Source organism: Acomys russatus, chromosome 1 (genome assembly GCF_903995435.1).
Source record: "Acomys russatus chromosome 1, mAcoRus1.1, whole genome shotgun sequence".
NCBI classification, from domain to species: Eukaryota; Metazoa; Chordata; class Mammalia; order Rodentia; family Muridae; genus Acomys; species Acomys russatus.
Window position 1 is genome coordinate 10194897 of NC_067137.1, and position 20650 is coordinate 10215546.

Consider the following 20650-nt stretch of genomic DNA (forward strand, 5'->3'; position numbering starts at 1 on the left):
TCAAACTCAGTCCTCCACCAAGGGAGCCATAGCCCCAGCCGCCCAAGACTTACTTTAAATTCAACAGAAGGCAGTGAAAGCTCTCTTGCGCTCTCTCTCTCTCTCTCTCTCTCTCTCTCTCTCTCTCTCTCTCTCTCTCTCTCTCTCTCTCCCTCTCTCTCTCTCTCTCCCAGCTCTAGGCCCCATCTCCTACACCACAAGCAAGCACAATAGCAGAAATATTCCTGAATAGGCTGCAGTACAACCGAAAGGTAGGGCAGTTGCTTAGCATGTGCAAAGCCACAGGTTCAAGCCTTGGCACCAAAAATAGAACTTAGTTTAAGTTTAAAATATTTTAAGCCAGGCATGATGAACCATGCCTCTGATCCTAGCACATGGATGGCAGAGGCAATTGGATATTGTGAGTTCAAGGTTAGCTAGGTCTACATACGGAGTTCCAGGTTAGCCAGAAGGACAGAGTAAAACCCCGAGATTTTTTGTGGTGGTGGTTGTTTCGTTCAGTTTTTTCTTCTTTCTTTCTTTCTTTTTGTTTTTTTGAGTCAGAGTTTCTCTTGTAGTCCTAGCTGTCCTAGACTTGCTTTGTACAACAGGCTGGCCTCAAACTCATGGCGATCCACCTGCCTCTGCCTCCCAAGTGCTGGGATTAAAGGCCTGCGCCACCACTGCCAGCTTCAAGCCCTGTTTTTTTTGTTTTGGTTTGGTCTGGTTTTTTCGAGACAGGGTTTCTTTGTTTAATAGAACCTTGTTTGTTTTTGTTTAAACACAACTATTGACTGAACCCAGGAACTACAAATGCTCTGTCTGACACTGAGCCATATCTATAGGCATCTTTTTTTGTTTGGTTGGTTCGTTTTTTGCTTTGTTTTTAAAGATTTATTTACTTATTATGTATATAGTGTTTTGTCTGCATGTACACCTGCAGGCCAGAAAAGGGCGTCAGATCACATTATAGATGGTTGTGAGTCACCACGTGGTTGCTGAGAATTGAACTTGGGACCTCTGAAAAAGCAGTCAGGGCTTTTTGTTTCTTTTGTTTTTTGAGACAGGGCTGTTCTGTGTAGCCTTGGCTGTCTTGGACTCATTTTGTAGACAAGGCTGACCTCAAACTCACAGAGATCTGCCTGCCTCTGCCTCCCAAATGCTGGGACTAAAGGGGTGTACCACTGCAACAGGCTGGAGACTTGTCTTTCTTTTGCTGGAACGCAGTAGATTGTTTTGTTGTTAGTGGTAGTGTGTGGTTTTGTTTTACATTGTTTTTTAACACCTTCTCTACTTTTTAGACCAGGCTGGCCTCTGTAATGAGCATGTAAGAGCAATGTCAACTGCTCAGTGTAGAAAACCATAATAAGTGTGTTATGAAGTGATAAGGACAGCTGTAGCCAGCTGAGCTAGTAAACATGAGTGGCGTATAGTAATAGATAAGCAGACCTGAGTGTGTGATGTGATAAAGAGTAAACAAACTCAGTGAAAAGTATATAAACCGCGGTCGAAAGCCATTCAGTATCTCACTTCCACCATGGCTGCATAAATCCCGACTGCCTGGAACGAGATCTACCGAACAGACCGAGACTCTGCCCAAATACCCAAACACGAATGACGGCTCAAGCTCCTAGGACCCTACTGCTGTAATCAGAAGTCGCAGCTCTGGACCTGTCGTCGCTGACACGACTCTCCATCAGGTCGTATAACCCTGATTAGGAATGTTAGATGCTACTCCTATTAGAATTAAGATAGTTATGAATGCTTGAGTGTAAGATAGAATAGTATGGAATGGTATCATTATATGATTTTGGCCATTTGTGTTTTTGGACTGATTTGGTGTTGTTTTTGTGTAGTGGTGACTGATATTCTTGAACCCGTTTATGTTAATAAACTTAGCAACTGCAAAACCACTGATCAGTCTCGGATTGAGTTCATTCGGGATCCTGAGTGCAAAGTACTCAGTGCTCGCGACAGCCTCGAACTAAGATTCCCCTGCCTCTGCCTCCTGAATGCTGGGATCAAAGGCGTTTGGCATCACAACCATTACCTCATTTTTTTTTTTTTTTTAAGTTTTGGTTTTTCGAGACAGGGTTTCTCTGTGTAGTCCTGGATTCACTTTGTACACCAGTCTGGCCTTGAACTCAGATCTGCCTGCCTCTGCCTCCCAAGTGCTGGGATTACAGACTTTTTTTTTTTTTAAGTTAAAATAGTTAGCACCCCTCTCAGGCCTTTGAAAAACTAACTGAGAAACAAACTGATTGATCTACACATGACATTAACTAGACTTGGAATGCCAGGCAGTCCCTAGAAAAAAACTGTGTTTGCTGCTGGGGACTAAATGCTGAGGTAAGTGAAGCCCACGCTCTGCCTCTGAGCTACAACCCACAGCTGCTTAATCTGCAGCTCAGGCTGGCTTGCAGCTCCTAGCAGGCTGTAGAGACAAAAATAAAAGCAAACTTCTCATATTTTAATAACTAGGCCACAAAACAGGTGTGATGGTAATGCAGGTATCACACCAGCACGTTGGAGGCCTAGAGGCAGGAGGGTCAGGGTTCAAAGCAATCCTTAGCCACAGAGCAAGTTTGGTGGGGTTTTGGTTGGGTGGGTGGTTGAGACAGACTCTTACGTAAGGGAAAGCTGGCCTTGAACAGCCAAAGATGAACTCCTGATCTTCCTGCTCTCAACAGCAAGGACTCTCTGGGCTACAGGAGAACCTGTCTTAAAAACCAAGCCAACAAACAAGCAAACAAAAGCAGCAGCACAACAATAAAACAAAACAAACAAAAATCCAGCTGGGTCACCATCGTTTGGAGCCTTAGCGACCCATGATATCCTACACTTTGATCTTAAACCCCAATTGATCCACAGAGACTTACACAGTTGGTCAGTTTCAAAACAACAGCTCTCACCCTGTAAGACAAAGAGAAGTCCACCCACATGTGTGATAGGTGTTCTCCCACCAATGAAATGAGCCAATTCAAGCCAAATTAAAGTATACAGTCAAGTTTATTGGGGGCAGCTCTGGGGCGGGTTCACAGGTCCCAAGGAGGGAGGAGGAGGAGGAAGAGGAGGAGGAGGAGGAGGAGGAGGAGGAGGAGGAAGCAGCCTTCCAGCACTCCTCACTCCGCCCCTGGGGTCAGGAGAGAGGTGAAACTCATCTACATAAACAAGACTCCTCACTAACACAGCTAAGGGCGTGGCCACTAATGCCTGTGGGTGCGCACCTGAGAGGAACTCATTGCATGAGACACCAGAGAGCCACTGAAGGGTTTCAAACAAGAAGGTCACAGGATTTTTAGAAGCATTCCACAGAAGCAGCTGGAAGGACAAATTAGAGAAGAAAAAAAAAGATGATACAAAGAGTCTGATTCTGTTTTATTTATATATTTGATTTTTTTTTTTTTTTTTTTTTTTGGTTTTTTGAGACAGGGTTTCTCTGTGTAGCCTTAGCTCTCCTAGACTTACTTTATAGATAGACCAGGCTGGCCTCGAACTCACTGAGATCCACCTGCCTCTGCCTCTCAAGTGCTGGGATTACAGGCATGTGCCACCATGCCTGACTATTTGATTATTTTTAATTAAAAAATTTTATCATTAATCTTATTGTTTGTATGTGTGTATGTGAGTGTGTATATGTGTATATGTGTCTGTATTTGTATGTATATGTATTTGTGTGTGCATATGTACATGTGAGTGTGTATATATGTGTATGTCTACATGTGTATGTATTTGTATGTATATGTATTTGTACATATATGTGTGTATGTGTGTGTATGTGCATGCATATATATGAGTGTGTATGTGTGTATTTGTGTTTGCATATGTGTATATGTGTGTATGTGAATGCAAGTGTGTATATGTATATGTGTGTTTGTGTGTGTGTGTGTGTGTGCTTGAGTATATATGTGTGTGTTTGAGCATATATGTGACTGTAAGTGTGTGTGGGTGTGTATGTGTGAGTGTGTGTGTGTGTGTGTGTGTGTGTGTGTGTGTGTGTGTGATATGTGAGGATGCTTGTACCACAGCACCCATGCAGTCAGAGGACAACTTTAGGGAGGCAGTTCTCTCTTCCCAGTGTGGGGCCCAAGGGGTTGAACTCAGGTCACCAAGCCTATTCAGCAAGCACTTTTGCTAGAGGCATCATCACAGAGGCTCCCTGTTTTCTTTTCTGAAATAAGGTCTGAAGACAGGTAGCCCAGGCTGGACCAGTGCTCATTCTCTACAGGCTAGATCACATGGAGTTTCTTCTTGTTGGAATGGGGTCTCAGTCTACACTGACTTAGGCTGACCGTAGAACTCATGGCAATCCCTAAGTGCTGAGGTTGCAGATCTGTGCACCACCACCACCCCCACCCCGCTTTTTTCTTTTCTTTTTCTTTCTTTCTTTCTTTCTTTCTTTCTTTTTTTTTTTTTTTTTTTTTACAGATCTGTGCTTTATAGACCAGGTTGACCTGAAACTCACAGGGATCCACCTGCCTCTGTCTTCCAAAGTGGTGGAATTACAGGCGTGTGCCACCACGTCCAGTTTAAAGGAGTTTTTAAAAATATATTTTTTAGAGCCAGAGATGGTGGTGCCTGCCTTTAATACCAGCAGTCATGAGGCAGAGACAGGCAGATCTCTTCTCTTGAGTTTGAGACAGCCTGGTCTCCATAGCAAGTTCTAGTCTAGCTGAGGCTACATAGTGAGATTCTGTCCCCAAAAACCCACATATAACTGGGACATATGGTTGTCCTGTTTTTAATTGTTTGAAGAACCCCTAAGTCAATTTCCATAATTGCTGTGTTAATTTGCACTCCCAACAGCACACAAAGGAAGGGTTCCTCTTTGCCAGTTCCTTTGTTGTTTTTAGTCTCACACACCCACAGGCCTGTGCCCACCTGGAGACAGGGTTTCTCTGAGTAGCCTGGCTGTCCTGGAACTAGCTCTGTAGACCAGGTTGGCCTCAAACTCCCAGAGTTTCACCTGTCCCTGCCTCCAGAGTGTTGAGATGAAAGGCATGCACCTTTAATCAGACTTTGTGAGAGCCCCACTGACTAAGGGAGATGGTGTCATAAACTAATCTTAATTTGCATTTCCCTGACACAAGGGAAGTTGAAATAGGTTAAAAAAAAAAAAAGTTATTTGGCAATTTGTGTTTCTTTTGAAATATGTTCATTTCATTGCTTTTAAAGTGGCTGCTTGCTTTGCTGCTAGTTTTTAGTTATTGTTATTGTTGTGTGGAAACCTTTTATGGGGGCTGGAGAGATGGCTCAGAGATTAGGAGCACTGGCTGTTCTTCCAGAGGACCTGAGTTCAATTCCCGGCACCCACATGGCAGCTTACATCTGTCTGTAACTCTAGTTCCAGGGAATCTGATACCCACACATAGACATATGCACACAAAATATCTAAATAAATAAATCTTTAAAACAAAAAAAAGGCCGGGTGTGGTGGCACACACCTTTAACCCCAGCACTCGGGAGGCAGAGGGTGGCGGATGGAAGTGAGTTGGAGGACAGCCAAGGTTACACAGAGAAACCCTGTCTCGAAAAACTCAAAAACAAACAAAACAAAGCAAAAGGCGAGGTATGCTGGCACATGCCTTTAATCCCAGCACTTGGGAGGCAGAGGCTCGTGGATAGCTGTGAGTTCGAGGCCAGCCTGGTCTACAAAGTGAGTTCGGGACAGTCAAGGCTACACAGAGAAACCCTGTCTCGAAACCGCCCCCCTCGGAAAAAAAATTAGGTGGCCCTAACTTTCTTGGTTACTTTACAGGTCTTTTATTCTGTCCCACTAGTTTACCTGTTTGTTTTTCATACTAGTCCCAGGCTATTACTAACAGGATATTTTTCCTAATTTCTTTGTCTAAGAGTGTTGTGAGGTGTGCACCAGAGAAGGCTACTCAGGCCAGGGTTTAAAATAATAGAAAGTCGTTACCAGCTGCCTACCATTAAGCACAAAACCACATCCGAGGTTGATACCTCAGTTAGCAAGAACAATTAGGCAGAAGTAGAAGTACAGAAGCCAAAAAGCAAGACTTTAAGGATTTAAAGATTTAGAGATTTAGGCTGGGCAGTGGTGGTGCACGCCTTTAATCCAGCACTCGGGAGGCAAAGGCAGATGGATCACTGTGAGTTTGAGGCCAGCCTGGTCTACAAAGTGAGCCTAGGACAGTAAAGTCTACACAGAGAAACCCTGTCTTGAAAAACAAAACAAAACAAAAAACCCAAACAAACAAAAAGATTTAGAGACTTGAGTGGGATGTGGTGGCGCACGCCTTTAACCCTAGCACTCAGGAGGCAGAGACAGGCAGATCTCTGTGAGTTCAAGGCCAGCCTGGTCTACAAAGCAAGTCCAGGACAGCCAAGACTATGCAAAGAAACCCTGTCTTAGAAAAAAAAAAAAAAAAAAAAAAAGACTTTTCCATAACTAAGGACTTTTGATGGGTTAGGCCTTTTATTTTATTTTATTTTTTTCTCCCTATTTTGTCAGGTGGTGCTCTCCACGTGCTGACTTTTATGGGCTGAATGGTACTTCCAACATGGCATCAGCTATGCTAAGGTCTGGGGCCTACTGAGATTTGGGGACATTATTAGTACATTATTAATGTATATGAAGGCTACTATTTTATTCTGAAGTTGCAACCTGTAACTTTACTGTATTTGTTAAATCTAAGAGTTCTCCATTAGATTCTATATGGTCTTTTAAGTATAGAATTATGTCATCTGCAAATAAAAATAGTTTCACTTCTTCCTTTCCTATGTTTATACCTTTTATGCCTTTCTCTTATCAAATTATTAAAACTAAGATTTAAGCACTATATTAAATAATAAAAGAGAGAGTGGGTATCTTGATGTCCTTCCTAACGGTAGAGCAAACAGTTTGTCTCCTTCCATTTGTATAATATTGGCTATAGGCTTGTTGTATATTACCTTTGATTATTCCTAACATTTCCAGGGCTTTGTTTGTTTGTTTGTTTGTTTGTTTGTTTTTCAAGACAGAGTTTCTCTGTGTAACAGCTCTGCATGTCCTAGACTTCCTTTGTAGACCAGGCTGGCCTCGAACTCACAGCAATCCGCCTGCCTCTGCCTCCCGAGTGCTGGGATTAAAGGTGTGTGCCATCACACCAGGCCATTTCTAGGACTTTTATCACGAAGACATATTGAACTGCCAAATGCCTTTTGAGCATCGTTCTAGATGACTCTGTGTTTTCCTACCCTTTAGTTTGTTTGGGTGGCATTTCACACTTATCGATTTATGTGTGTGGAACCAACCTTGCATCCCCACAATAAAGCCCACTTGCTCATGATGTATGATTATCTTAATGTGTCCCTGAATTTGGTTTGAAAGTATTTTGTTGACAGATTTTTGTGTCTAAGTTAATCAAAGAATCTGATCTGTACTTATCTTTTTCTGTAGTGGTTCCCTGCTTCCGGTATCATGATAACGCTGGCTTTATAGAATGAATTTTATAGTGTTTCTTCCTTTCTATTTTGTAGAGCAAGTTAAAAAGAACTGATAGTAAATCTTTCTTGAAAGTTTGATAGAATTCAGCAGTGAATCCATCAAGACCTGAGGGGAGGCTTTTGATTTCAACTGCAATCTCATTGCTTGTAATGGATCTGTTAAAGTTATTTATGCCTTCTAGCTTTAATCTCGACAGGTTGTATGCATTTAGAAATTCATCTGTTTCTTCTAGGTCTTATAACTTTTTGGAGAACAACCTTCAAAGTATTTGCTAAAAATGTGCTGGATTTCACTGGGCGTGGTGGTGCACGCCTGTAATCCCAGCACTCGGGAGGCAAAGGCAGGAGGATCTCTGTGAGTGCAAGGCCAGCCTGGTCAACAAAGTGAGTCCAGGATATCCAAGGCTACACAGAGAAACCCTGTCTCAAAAAAAAAAAAAAAGTTCTAGATTTCATTTGAGTCTGTTGTAATGATTCCCTGTGATCTCTACATTGTTAATTTGTGTCTTCTCTTTTGATAGATTGGCTAAGGGCTTGTCAATTTTATTAACTTTTTAAAAGAACTAACTCTTGGGTTGAATTAGTGTACTATCATTGGTTGTTTTTCGAGACAGGGTTTCTCTGTATAAAAGCACTGGCTGTCCTGGAACTCCTTCTGTAGACCAAGCTGGCCTCAAACTCAGAGATCTTCCTGCCCCTGCCCCCGAGTGCTGGGATTAAAGGCATTCTCCACCACCACTGGGTGTAATGTTCTTTTAGACTCTATTTACTCATTTTGTCCCTAATCTTTGTTAATTCTTCTCATCTACTGGGTTTGGGATTGGCTGCTTGCTGTTTTCAGGAGCCTTGAGGTGCACCATCATGTTGTTTATTTGAACCTGTTCTGATTTTTTTTTTTTTTTTTTTTTTTTTTTTTTAATGTTTTTTGTTTGGTTTGGTTTTCTCTGTGTAGCCCTGAATGTTCTGGAACTCATTCTGTACTCCAGGCTGGCCTCAGACTCATAGAGATCCCCCTGCCTCTGCCTCCTGAGTGCTTGGACTAAAGGTGTGTGCCACCATTACTGAGCTAGAATTTGTTTTGTTTTGCTTTGTTTTGTTTTTCAATCGAAAATAGATTTTTTTCCATACAATCTATTCTGATTAGAGTTTTCTCTCCCCCAAAATCTCCCAAAGCCACCCACCCCCAACTATCCATCCACTCAACTTTCCTTTTTTTTTTTTTTTTTTCTTTTGTTTTGGTTTTTTGAGACAGGGTTTCTCTGTGTAGCCTTAATTGTCCTGAACTCACTTTATAGACGCCACCACTGCCCAGCTTTAATTTTTATTTTTTATTAATTTACTTAGATTACATCTCAATTGTTATCCTCTCACTTGTATCTTCCTGTTCCTCCCTCCCTCCTTCCATCTTTCACCCTATTCCCCTCCCCTAGGTCTGCGACAGGAGGGGACCTCCTCCCTCATGATATGGTCACAGCCTATCAAGTCTCATCCTGGTAGCCTGCTTATTCTTTCTCTGAGTGCCACCAGGCCTCCCCACCAAGGGGAAGTGGTCAAATATGGGGCACCAGAGTTCATGTCAGAGTCAGTCCCCACTCTCCACTCAACTGTGGAGAATGTCTTGTCCATTGGCTAGATCTGAATAGGGGTTCAATGTTTACTGCATGTACTGTCCTTGGTTGGTGCAGTAGGTTGAGCAGATCCCCCTCTGTCCAGATACATCCATCATGATGTTCTTCTTGTGGGTTTCTAGGACCCTCCGGATCCTTCTATTTCCCCATTCTCCCATATTTCCCTCACCTAGAGTCACAGTAGGAAGTCCCCACATCTATCCTGATCTCCTGGTAAATGAAGACTTTCATGGGACATCCCTTTTGGCCTAGTGTCCAATTATAAGTGAGTCTATACCATGTGAGTCTTTCTGGGTCTGGGTTAACTCACTCAGTATGATCATTTCTAGTTTCATCTATTTGTCCGTAAATTTCAGGATTTCCTTGTTTTTAATAGCTGAGTAGTATTCCATAGTGTAAATGTACCACAGTTTCTTTATCCATTCTTCGACTGAGGGACATTTAGGTTGTTTCCAGGTTCTAGCTATTATGAATAAAGCTGCTATAAACATGGTTGAGCATATGTGTTTGTTGTGTGGTGGAACATCTGGGTATACTCCAAGGAGTGGAATAGCTGGGTCTTGAGGAAGCCCTATTCCAGTTTTCTGAGAAAGTGCCAGATTGATTTCCAAAGTGGTTGTACAAGTTTGCATTCCCACCAGCAATGCAGGAGTGTTCCCCTTTCTTCACATCTTTGCCAGCATGTGGTGTCACTTGAATTTTTGATCTTAGCCATTCTGATGGGTGTAAGATGGAATCTCAGAGTCGTTTTGATTTGCATTTCTCTGATGACTAAGGATGTTGAGCATTTCTTTAAGTATTTCTCAGCTATTTGATGTTCCTCTGTTGAGAATTCTCTGTTTAATTCTGAGCCCCATTTCCTAATTGGGCTATTTGGTTTGGTGAAGTTTAATTTCTTGAGCTCTTTATGTATTTTGGATATCAGATCTTTGTCCGATGTAGGGTTGGTGAAGATCTTTTCCCAGTCTGTAGGCTGTCACTTTGTTCTGTTGACAGTGTCTTCTGCCTTACAGAAGCTTCTCAGCCTCATGAAGCCCATTTATTAATTGTTGACCTTAGAGCCTGGGCTGATGGAGTTCTGTTTAGGAAGTTGTCTCCTGTATCAATGAGTTCCAGGCTCTTCCCCACTTTTTCTTTTTTTGTTTTTTTGAGACAGGGTTTCTCTGCGTAGCCTTGGCTGTCTTGGACTCACTTTGTATACCAGGCTGGCCTCAAATTCACAGCGATCCACCTGCCTCTGCCTCCCGAGTGCTGGGATTACAGGCGTGCCCCACCATGCTCGACCTGTTTGAGTCTTTCTACATGTAGACACTCAGTTAGATCAGCACCATTTGTTGAAGATGCTATCCTTTTTCAATTTTATAGATTTGGCTTCTTTGTCAAAAAATCAAGTGTCCAGATGTGTGTGGATTTATATCTGGGTCTTCAATTTGATTCTATTGGTCAACCAGCCTGTTGCTATGCCAGTACCATGCTGTTTTAATTACTGTTGCTCTATAGTACAGCTTGAGATCAGGAATGGAGATTCCTCTGGAGGATCTTTTATTGTATAGGGTTGTTTTAGCTATTCTGGGTTTTTTGTTTTTCCATATGAAGTTGAGAATTGACCTTTCAATGTCTTTAAAAATTGTGTAGGTATTTTGATATGGATTGAATCTGTAAATTGCCTTTGGTAAGATGGCCATTTTTACTATGTTAATTCTCCTGATTCATCACAAGAAAGATCTTTCCAACTTCTGATGCCTTCTTCAATATCCTTCTTCAAAGATTTGAAGTTTTTTTCTTTTTTTTCTTTTTTCGAGACAGGGTTTCTCTGTGTAGCCTTGGCCATCCTGGACTCACTTTGTAGACCAGGCTGGCCTCGAACTCACAGCAATACAGCAATCCGCCTGCCTCTGCCTCCCGAGTGCTGGGATTAAAGGCGTATGCCACCATGCCCGGCTCTGAAGCTTTTTCTCAAACAAGTCTTTCACTTGCTTGGTTAGAGTTATTCCTAGATACCTTACATTGCTTGTGGCTATTGTGAAGGGTTTAGTTTCCTTAATTTCTTTCTCAGCACATTTGTTGTTTGTATACAGGAAGGCTATTGATTTTTTGAGTTAATTTTGTATCCGGCCACTTTGCTAAAGGTGTTTATCAGTTGTAGGATTCTCTGGTGGAATTTTGGGGGTCACTTATGTACACTATCATATCATCTGCAAATAGGGATAATTTGTCTTCCTCCTTTCCCATTTGGATCCCCTTGATCTCCTTTTGATGTCTTACTGCTCTGGCTAGAACTTCAAGAAATATATTGAAGAGATATGAAGAAAGTGGGCCCAGAAGTATCTGGTCCCTAATTTTAGAGGAATTTCCTTGAGTTTAATTTGATGTTAGCTATTGGCTTGCTGTATATAGCCTTTATTATGTTTAGGTATGTTCCTTGTATCCCTAATCTTTCCAAAACTTTAAACATGAATGGGTGTTGAATTATTTCGAATGCTTTTTTGGCATCTAAGGAGATGATCATGTGCTTGTTTTCTTTCAATTTATATGGTGGATTATATTGATGGATTTCCATATATTTAACCATCCCTGCATGACTGGAATGAAGCCTACTTGGTCATGGTGAATGATATCATTGATGTGTTCTTGGATTCTGTTTGCAAGTATTTTATTGAGTATTTTTGCATCAATGTTCATAAGAGAAATTGGTCTGAACTTCTCTTTTTCTGTTGGGTCTTTGTGAGGTTTAGGTATCAAGGTGACTGTGGCCTCATAGAAGGAGATTGGTAATGTTCCATCCATTTCTATTTTGCTTGAAGAGTACCGGTGTTAGCTCTTCTTTGAAGGTCTGATAGAGCCAGGCGGTGGTGGCTCATACCTTTAATCCCAGCACTCGAGAGGCAGAGGCAGGTGGATCGCTGTGAGTTCAACGCCAGCCTGGTCTACAAAGCAAGTCCAGGACAGTCAAGGCTACACAGAGAAACCCTGTCTCAAAATAACAACAACAACAACAAACAAACAACCAAACAAACCAAACCAAAAAAAAAAGAAAGAAATGAAGGTCTGATAGAATTCTGCCAGTGGAATTGCCTGTGCACTAACAACAATCATCTGTAACTCCAGCTCCAGGGGACACAACACCCTCTTTTCAAGTCTCTGAGGGTACCAGGCATGTACGTATGCAGGCAAAGCACTCTCATACAAGTGGGGAAAGAAAGAAAACAATACAAAACAAAACAAGCTGGGTGTGGTGGCACACGCCTGCAATCCCAGAATTTGGGAAGCAGAGGCAGGTGGATCACTGTGAGTTTGAGACCAGCCTGGTCTACAAAGTGAGTCCAGGACAGGCAAGGCTACACAGAGAAACCCTATCTCAAAAACCAAAAAAAAAAAAAAAAAAAAAAAAAAAAAGAGGAGGAGGAGGTCTGGCTTTCTCACTTCCTCCGCTCCACTTCCCCTCTAAACAGTGTGAAAAGCACTTTTTCGTTCTCTCTTTTTGCACTACTACGTGCATGCCTGGTGCCTGCGGAGTCAGATGCAGACATCAGGGCTCCTAGGATTGGACCTACAGTTGTGAGCCACTACGTGGGTTCGGGAAATTGAACCCTGGGTCCTATGTAAGAGCAACAAATACTCTTAACTACAAAGCCAACTCTTCAGCCACTCTCCCCCGCCCCCATCTTTTTATTCTTGTTGAAGATATCTAGGCTGCCAAAAGCTGGCATCTCATAAATCTTTCTGTCTTGTCAGATGTGAACTCTGTTAATTTTCTACACCTTTTGGTTTGGCAAAGGCCCCGCTGTATTCTTGTAACTTGATGGGGCTTGGCTGGTCCCCTCCCATTTTCCTTCACGCCCTTTGTGCTGATTCCTTTAAAGCTGGCCTGTCTAGGAAGACTGTGTCATCAGACCATAGCCATTGGGGAAAGGACAGGGTCACCACCTGCATTAGAAGAAAAGCTAAGCAGACTTCCTGCCCAGGTGTGCAGTCAGCTGGCTAGCATGTCTCTTTTGCGTGAAACTGAGAATATTTCTAACAGCTGCAAACATTTATCCAATAGCAGCTCCCGACATTACAATGTTCCTGCTTTGCTGTTTTTCTTAGCAGCTAATAATATCATCCTCTAACTTTACTTTTGAGTCCGTTTCTAAATTCTTTTTGTTTGTTTGAGACAGGGTTTCCTGGGGTAGCCTCGGAGACCAGCCTGCCTCTGATTTCTGAATGCTGGGATTAAAGGTGTGCCCTACCACACCTGGCCTTTTCTAAATTTTTGTATTAAGAAGCCCAAATGAAGGCTGGAGAAATGGCTCAGAGGTTAAGAGCACTGTGTGTTCTTCCAAAGGTCCTGAGTTCAATTCCCAGCAACCACATGGTGGCTCACAACCATCTATAATGAGATCTGGTGCCCTCTTCTGGCGTGCGGGCATACATGTAGGCAAAACACTGTATATGTAGGCCAGTGTGGTCTACAGAGTGAGTTCCAGGAGAGCCAGGGTTGTTACACAGAGAAACCCTGCCTCAAAACAACAACAACCAACCAACCAACCAACCAAAAAAGAACCCAAAATGAGGCAGTCAAGGGTGGCCCATGCTTTTAATACCAGCACTCAGGAGGCAGAGACAGGTGGATTTCTGTGAGTTCGAGACCAGCCTGGTCTACAGAGCAAGTTCCAGGACAGCCACAGGCTATTACACAGAGAACACACACACACACACACACACACACACACACACACACACACACCCCAAAACAAAAACAAAAACAAAAAACAAAACCCAAAGTTGTTAATTCCTAAACAATGACCCTTGGTGGCCACTAATTTCTGATAGGTAGTCTCCTGCCGATGAGACAAGCCAGTTCCAGTCAAATACAGTATAAAGGCAGGTTTACTGTGGGCAGCTCTTGGGTAGGTTCACAGATCTCAGAGGAGGAGGACAGGGAGGCTGCCATGCAGAGGGAGACAGAAGTGGGAAAGCAGGAGCATGCCTGGGGAGAGAGAGAAGATAGAAGAAATACAGAGAGAGAGAGAAAGGAGAAAGAGGAGAGAGAGAGAGAGAGAGAGAGAGAGAGAGAGAGAGAGAGAGAGAGAGAGAGAATATGAAAGGAATTAATAAGTCTGGATTGTCTAGTGAGGAGCCTCTAGGGGAGAGGAAGCCCAATGCCTGGGCTGGAAAGTTCAGGGTAGAGGGCCTGTATGCCAGCCACGCTCTGTAACAGATAAGAACTGAGAGATGCTAGGAGAACCTAGAGGCCAGGTTCGCTTTGGTTAAATGGGCACTTCAGCTGCTTATCCTGGGTCTGAATCCCAACTGATCCTTGAGATCAGCCCTTGCTCTGCAAGAGCTCTGTTGGTGTCATTATTCAGGCTCTCACCTACCAGCATATGATATTCTCCTTTCTACACTTTCTCTGAGGGCTGTGAAAATCAGAGTTTGCGAGACAAAGGGTCTGGAAGCTTCGGTGCCTCTGGTTGTTGATTTTCAAGACCCCCCAACTCTCCACACCATCTCCTTTAGCCTCTGCTCCCCTCAGCCAAGAAAGCCCTGCCAGCTCCCCAGGCCCCCAGCGTCTCCTCTACTCCTGTAAAAACAAGAGAAACAAACCTGCAGGTGGCACAAGCCTCTAAGCGCAGCAGCTGGGAGGTTGGGGGGAGGGCAGTGGGAGAATCTCAAGTTCCAGGCCATCCTTAGCTATTCTAGCAAGTTCTGGGCCAATCTGGACTACTTGACATTCTGTCTGAAACTAGAGACAAAAAAATAAAAAACCACAACACCCCCCCCAAACCCATACAAATGATAAGAAGTATGAGGCTTTTCTATCAGATAATATAGAACTTTGTATTTAGGACAAGGAATTTAAATCTTTATCTCCCACAGGAATAAGACTTCTATGCAAATGTTTTAATCCCACCAACAAACCTTTGTTCACACAAAGGTCCTTGCTGCACTTGAGGAATTGGAGGGCCCCATCAGAGACCACTTTCCCTCCCTCCCCCCTCCCTTTCCTGTGCACCATTCTTTTCCAACTCACTAATCTAATATGACTGAGCTCAGACCCCAGTCAACTTGGAAAAGACATAGCCAGTACCTGTGTTAGAATAAAAAACCTTTTTTTTTTTTTTTTTTTTTTTTGAGACAGGGCTTCTCTATGTAGCCTTGGCTGTCCTGGATTCTCTGTGTAGACCAGGCTGGCCTCGAACTCACAGAGATCTGCCTGCCTCTGCCTCCCGAGTGCTGGGATTAAAGGTGTGCACCACCACCGCCAGATATTAGAATAAAATTTAAGTGCACCTCCTGTCTGTGTGTCTGCTCTTCTGAGCACAAACTTTCCAATGAGACTATTGTTTGTCTTCTCCAAACACCTCAGTTGGAGTAATGTTGCTTTGAGATTCTGAACTTCTTTCTTCTTTCCCTCGCCCCCCCAGCCCCCCTTCTCTCTCTTTTTTCTTTCTTTCTTAAGTTTTTTGAGACAAGGTTTCTCTGTGTAGCCTTGCCTGTCCTGGACTAGATTTGTAGACCAGGCTGCCCTCGAACTCGCAGAGATCCACCGCCTCTGCCTCCCAAGTCCTGGTGTAATACCGAGATCGCTCAGTGTAATACTGAGCTCACCCAGCTCTCGAGACACCCCCCCCAAAAAGACCACCAGACCTCGATACCGATGCAACATACACAGGGTCCGGTATTATGGGCTCAGAGCTTCGGATCACAGTCCTCCCTGACGCAGCAGGATAGGAGAGTGACCCCAAGCTTCAGAGGCAGTGGACTTATAAAGGGAAGTGGGGGGTGTAGGTCCAACGAATGTTGATCTTTAGGCAGGTTAGGTGGAGACTGGATCTTCAGGGAAGTTGTAGGTCACAGGAATGTGGCCCTTCAGGCAGGTTGGGTGGAGGCTGGGTCTGGAGGGGAAGTCTTTTATCTCAGAGGAACCTTGGAAGCTAATTGTATGTAATCGCTCCAGTGGAGTTTCTGGGGACTGCTGGCAGGTGTCATTCCCAGAACACAGGGAGGAGGGTCACCTAGGGGACAAGTTCTCATACAGATCATCGTTAATTGCAGAATATAATTACATATAAAATATGGCATTAATTTTGCCCTAACACTGGGATTAAAGGCCTGAACTTATTTCTATTTTTTTAAAAGATTTATTTATTATGTATACAGTATGATCAGATCACATTATAGATGGTTGTGAGCCACCATGTGGTTGCTGTGAATTGAACTCAGGACCTCTGGAAGAGCAGTCAGTGCTCTTAACCACTGAGCCATCTCTCCAGCCCCTGAACTTATTTCTAACACAAATGAAAACCAGAAACCAAACCAAACCAAACCCTTTCAGTGGCTCTACAGAAGCCCCTTCAGAACAGTGTTCAAGGCTAACGCTTTGCAGCCTGTCCACACTTTCTTCCCCTTGTTGTATGTACAAAAATTTTTACCCAAATCTGTTGTCACTGGCTGTCTTGATCCTGATCCTATGCAACTACATTCCCCCCAAGTAGCCTACATGCCACCGGCTTCTCCACCACTGACACCCCCCCCCCCCCCACTCCCTCCACCCCCCACCTCCCTATCCCCCCACCCCCCCCACCCCCGTCTAGACACTAACACACCACTACTTGTACCTCGCCATGGTCTGGGCCGGTGTCTCCAGTATCCAATGGGCTGCACATGTGATGGAAATTGTGATCCCCCTGCCTCTGCCTCCCACAGTGCTCAGATTAAACGCATATGCCCCGCTGCCCAGCCCCTGTTGTCTTTTTTGTTTGTTTGTTTTGTTTTTTGAGACAGAGGCCCGGCTGCCTCTGCTGTCTTTTAAAAAGGAGTTTTAAACTGGGTGTGGTGGTGCGCGCTTTTAATTCCATCACTTGGGAGGCAAAGGCAGGTGGATCGCCTTGAGTTTGAGAACAGCCTGGTCTACAAAGCGAGTCCAGGACAGTCAAGGCTACACAGAGAGATCTTGTCTTGAAAAACAAAAAAACAAAAAAACAAAACAAAACAAACAAACAAAAAAATAATAATAATAATTTTTTTAAAATTTAAAACCACTTATGTATTTATTCATTCATTTATGTCTTGCTGTTGAATGAAAAAATGAAATCAAAAGGAGGATATGACTACTCCTAAAGTATGGAAAAGATTTTTTAAAAAAAGGCAGAGGCAGGTGGATCGCTGTGAGTTCGAGGCCAGCCTGGTCTACACAGAGGCTGGAGTCCAGAACAGCCAAGGCTACACAGAGAACCCTGTCTCAAAAAAAAAAAAAAAAAAAGAGTTGACAGAAGAAGAGTCCAGGCTGAACATGGTTGACAAACTAAACCAGACCAAGAGAGAAGGAGCTGAGCAACAGAGGCCAAGAGACTTGCAAAGCCAAAATGACTGGATTATATAGGGATCAGGCTGAGCCGAAAGGAAGCCATGTGAGAGAGAGGTTTAGGGTAGGGGCCAGCGTGTGGTGTGCCGTGAGGAGCCAAGGGTTCTGAGGGATGCTGGGAGAGCTCAGAGTAGCTACGGGTTCTGCGGGATGCTGGGAGAGCTGGGAGGAGCCACGGGTTCTGCGGGATGCTGGGAGAGCTGGAAGGAGCCACGGGTTCTGAGGGATGCTGGGAGAGCTGGGAGGAGCCACGGGTTCTGCGGGATGCTGGGAGAGCTGGGAGGAGCTACAGGTTCTGAGGGATGTTGAGAGAGCTGGGAGGAGCCAAGGGTACAGAGGGGCTTTTCCTGAGTTTGAGACCACTCCTCTGTGAAGACTGCCTCTGCTAGCCCTGTTTCTTTTTTCAGTTGCTAGCCAGAATCTATGTATGCTTTTTCTGATACGTTGGTCTTCCTTACTCTCTCTCTAATTACCTTTGAACTTCTGTCCAAACGCATTCTTTTTTTTTTTTTTTTCCTTGGTTTTTTGAGACAGGGTTTCTCTGTGTAGCCTTGGCTGTCCTGGACTCACTTTGTAGACCAAGCCGGCCTCAAACTCACAGCGATCCGCCTACCTCTCTGCTTCCCGAGTGCTGGGATTAAAGGCACGGGCTACCAAGCCCAGCTTCAAACGCATTCTTAATTCTTCTGTCAACGAGACTGAGAACACCCGATTTCCCTTGTATCACCTCCACCACAAGTTCCAGGATAACTAAGGTCCTCAGGCCTGTGTGGCAAGTCCTTTAACTCCCTGAGCCATTTCAAAGGCCTCTTTAAAGTTTTAAGTTTTATAAGCATATAATAATGGGTTTCTTTATGGCATTTGCATACATGTACAAAGTACTTGGATCATATTCACCCAGTTACTCTCTCTTCCCGTACAGTCTCAATGACTGTCTTCTTCCCACTTCTGCTCTCATGGTTGTTGTTGTTTTAAACTACTGAGTTTGATTAGGGGCTCTTTACTAGACAGCCACACACATCACTAAAGAAAATGCCTCTTGTTTTCCAGCAATCATTACTCATCTACAGGTGCTAAGGGTTGGGCGACTTGTGAGCCCCTCTTTGTCACTCTAATTTTTTTTTTTTTCTTGTTTGAGACAGAGTCTAATATATCCCAAACTGGCCTTGAATTTACTATATTTGGCCTCCATGCCTGGGCTATGCCATGCAAGGCAAGCATTCTCCCATGCTAACATCTCCAGCCTCTTGATTTTTATTTTTGTTTGTTTTGCTTTGGTGTTTGAGACATAGTGGTCTATTGTAGCCTAGGCTAGCTTTCATGTGTAGTTAAAGATCTCCTTAGAAGTCTGGATCCTCCTGGGTTTTTGTTTGTTTGTTTTTTTTTTTTTTTCCATTTTTTTTTCTTTTTCTTCTTCTTCTTTTTTTTTTTTTTTTTTTTTTTTTTTTCATGAGGCAAACAGTCTTTATTAGGCTCACAGCCGGAGTCCGTTGGCCTTGAGGACATCTGTGAACTTGCTGATTTTGCTCTCCATATTCTTCTCTGCCTGTTTCCTTAGCCTCAAGAGCTGCTTCTTCCGATAGTGGATCTTGGCCTTTTCTTTCCGTTTCTCTTCCAGAGTGGCTGTCACTGCCTGGTACTTCCACCCGACCTCATGAGCTAGTCGACCCAGGTATGCAAACTTTCTGGGAGGCTTTAGCCACACAACCTTGAGGGCAGCAGGGACCACCATCCGCTCTTTCTTGTCATAGGGTGGAGGGATCCCATCCAACACCTTGAGGTGCTCCAGGGCAGCCTGGCCTCTCTTGGTCTTGTGAGGCAGCATGCCTCGCACAGTGCGCCAGAAAATGCGGCTTGGGGCTCAGAAGTGGTAGGGGCCACGAGAGGGGTTGGTGTCCATCCGCTTTCGGAGAAAGGCCAAATACTTCAACTTGTTTCAGTAGAAATTCCCAGAAATGTTGATGCCCTCACAGTGTACAACCGCCACCTTGCAGCCCAGCAGCACCTGCTTGGCCACGATGGCCGCCAGGCGGCCCAGAAGATGGCCTCGGCCATCCAGCACCAAAACCTGCCGCTCCGCCATCTTCGGCAGCTGCCTGGGAAAGAATGATCCTCCTGTTTTTAGTCACATAGATGATAGCCACTGTCACAGACTTCATTTTGATGATAATTAGAAGTACATTGGTTTTCACTTATAGAAATAAAGTATCTGGTTTCCCCAGATTGTAGCCCTCCTAGTGCACCCTGTTGATCCCATCTTGGAGGACACAAGGGGTGCTGGATGGTTACATGACATTTTTACTCACCATTCCTTGGTCACCCTGGGCTAATGATAGATAGATAGATAATAGAGAAAAAATAGAAAAATAGATGATAGATTAATAGACAGATATAGATAGATGATAGATATAGATAGACAGATAGACGATAGATAAATAGATTATATAATAGAAAAATAGATTGTTAGATGATAGATTGGTAGATAAGTAGATATTAGATAGAGAAAGAAGAAAAAATAGATAGATAGATAGATAGATAGATAGGTGGGTGACATTTTTAGACTCCTTCCCTTTTCCTTCTATAATTAATCTAGTCTGTAAGCTACAGCTCCCTCTCTGGCTTCTGAAACTGGGAATCTTCCTTTACAGATTTTTTTTTTTTCTTGGCATAAACCTGTCCTGTTGTGCAGTTTGACATTCCTCCTGCATTTCTTTTCTCCGACTTCCCAGGAATGAAATGCCTGGCTATGTTGCCTTTTTGTTTGTTTTTGTTGTTTTAGACCCCCAGCCCCGTCCTAGAAGCACAAGTCCATTGCAGCTGGGGGGACTTTGTCCTTCATCCTCCTCTTTGTGAGGTTGCTGGGCTTATAGCTGGCTGCCTTGGAGAGTTTCCTTTTAAATTCTAATAAAGTTTTCCTTGATCTTTCTTCTGGTTGAACCCATTAAATTCTCTTATGGAGACTAAGAACCCCCAAAGGGTACCCCAATAGTTTCCATAATGGATATGCTATCAAGGTCCATCACAGATTCCATCCTCTTGATCTGGTCTATAAGTTACGATGTAGAGCAGGCTGGCCTTGAACTCACAACTATGCACATGCCTTCTGTGTGCTAAAACTAAAGACATGGCACCATATGCAGCCCAACTGTTTTTATGGTTTTTGTTGTTGTTGTTGTTTGTTTTTTATGAGATAGGTCTTATGTGGTTGAGTCTGATCATGAACTTTTGCTCCTCTTCTGCTTCC

General features: G+C 43.6%; 1 protein-coding gene across 1 annotated transcript; it reads right to left on the minus strand.

Moving 5' to 3' along the window:
- Positions 1-18865: 18865 nt before the first annotated feature.
- LOC127195666 (60S ribosomal protein L13a-like) lies at positions 18866-19510 on the minus strand. Its single transcript, XM_051153188.1, has one exon. The coding sequence runs from the start codon at positions 19229-19231 to the stop codon at positions 18881-18883; it is 351 nt and encodes a 116-aa protein (XP_051009145.1). The 5' UTR covers positions 19232-19510; the 3' UTR covers positions 18866-18880.
- Between the last annotated feature and the right edge of the window lie 1140 nt (positions 19511-20650).

Coding starts and splice junctions, on each gene's coding strand:
- LOC127195666 (XM_051153188.1), bottom strand. CDS start 19,231: ATGCTGCCTCACAAGACCAAGAGAGGCCAGGCTGCCCTGGAGCACCTC.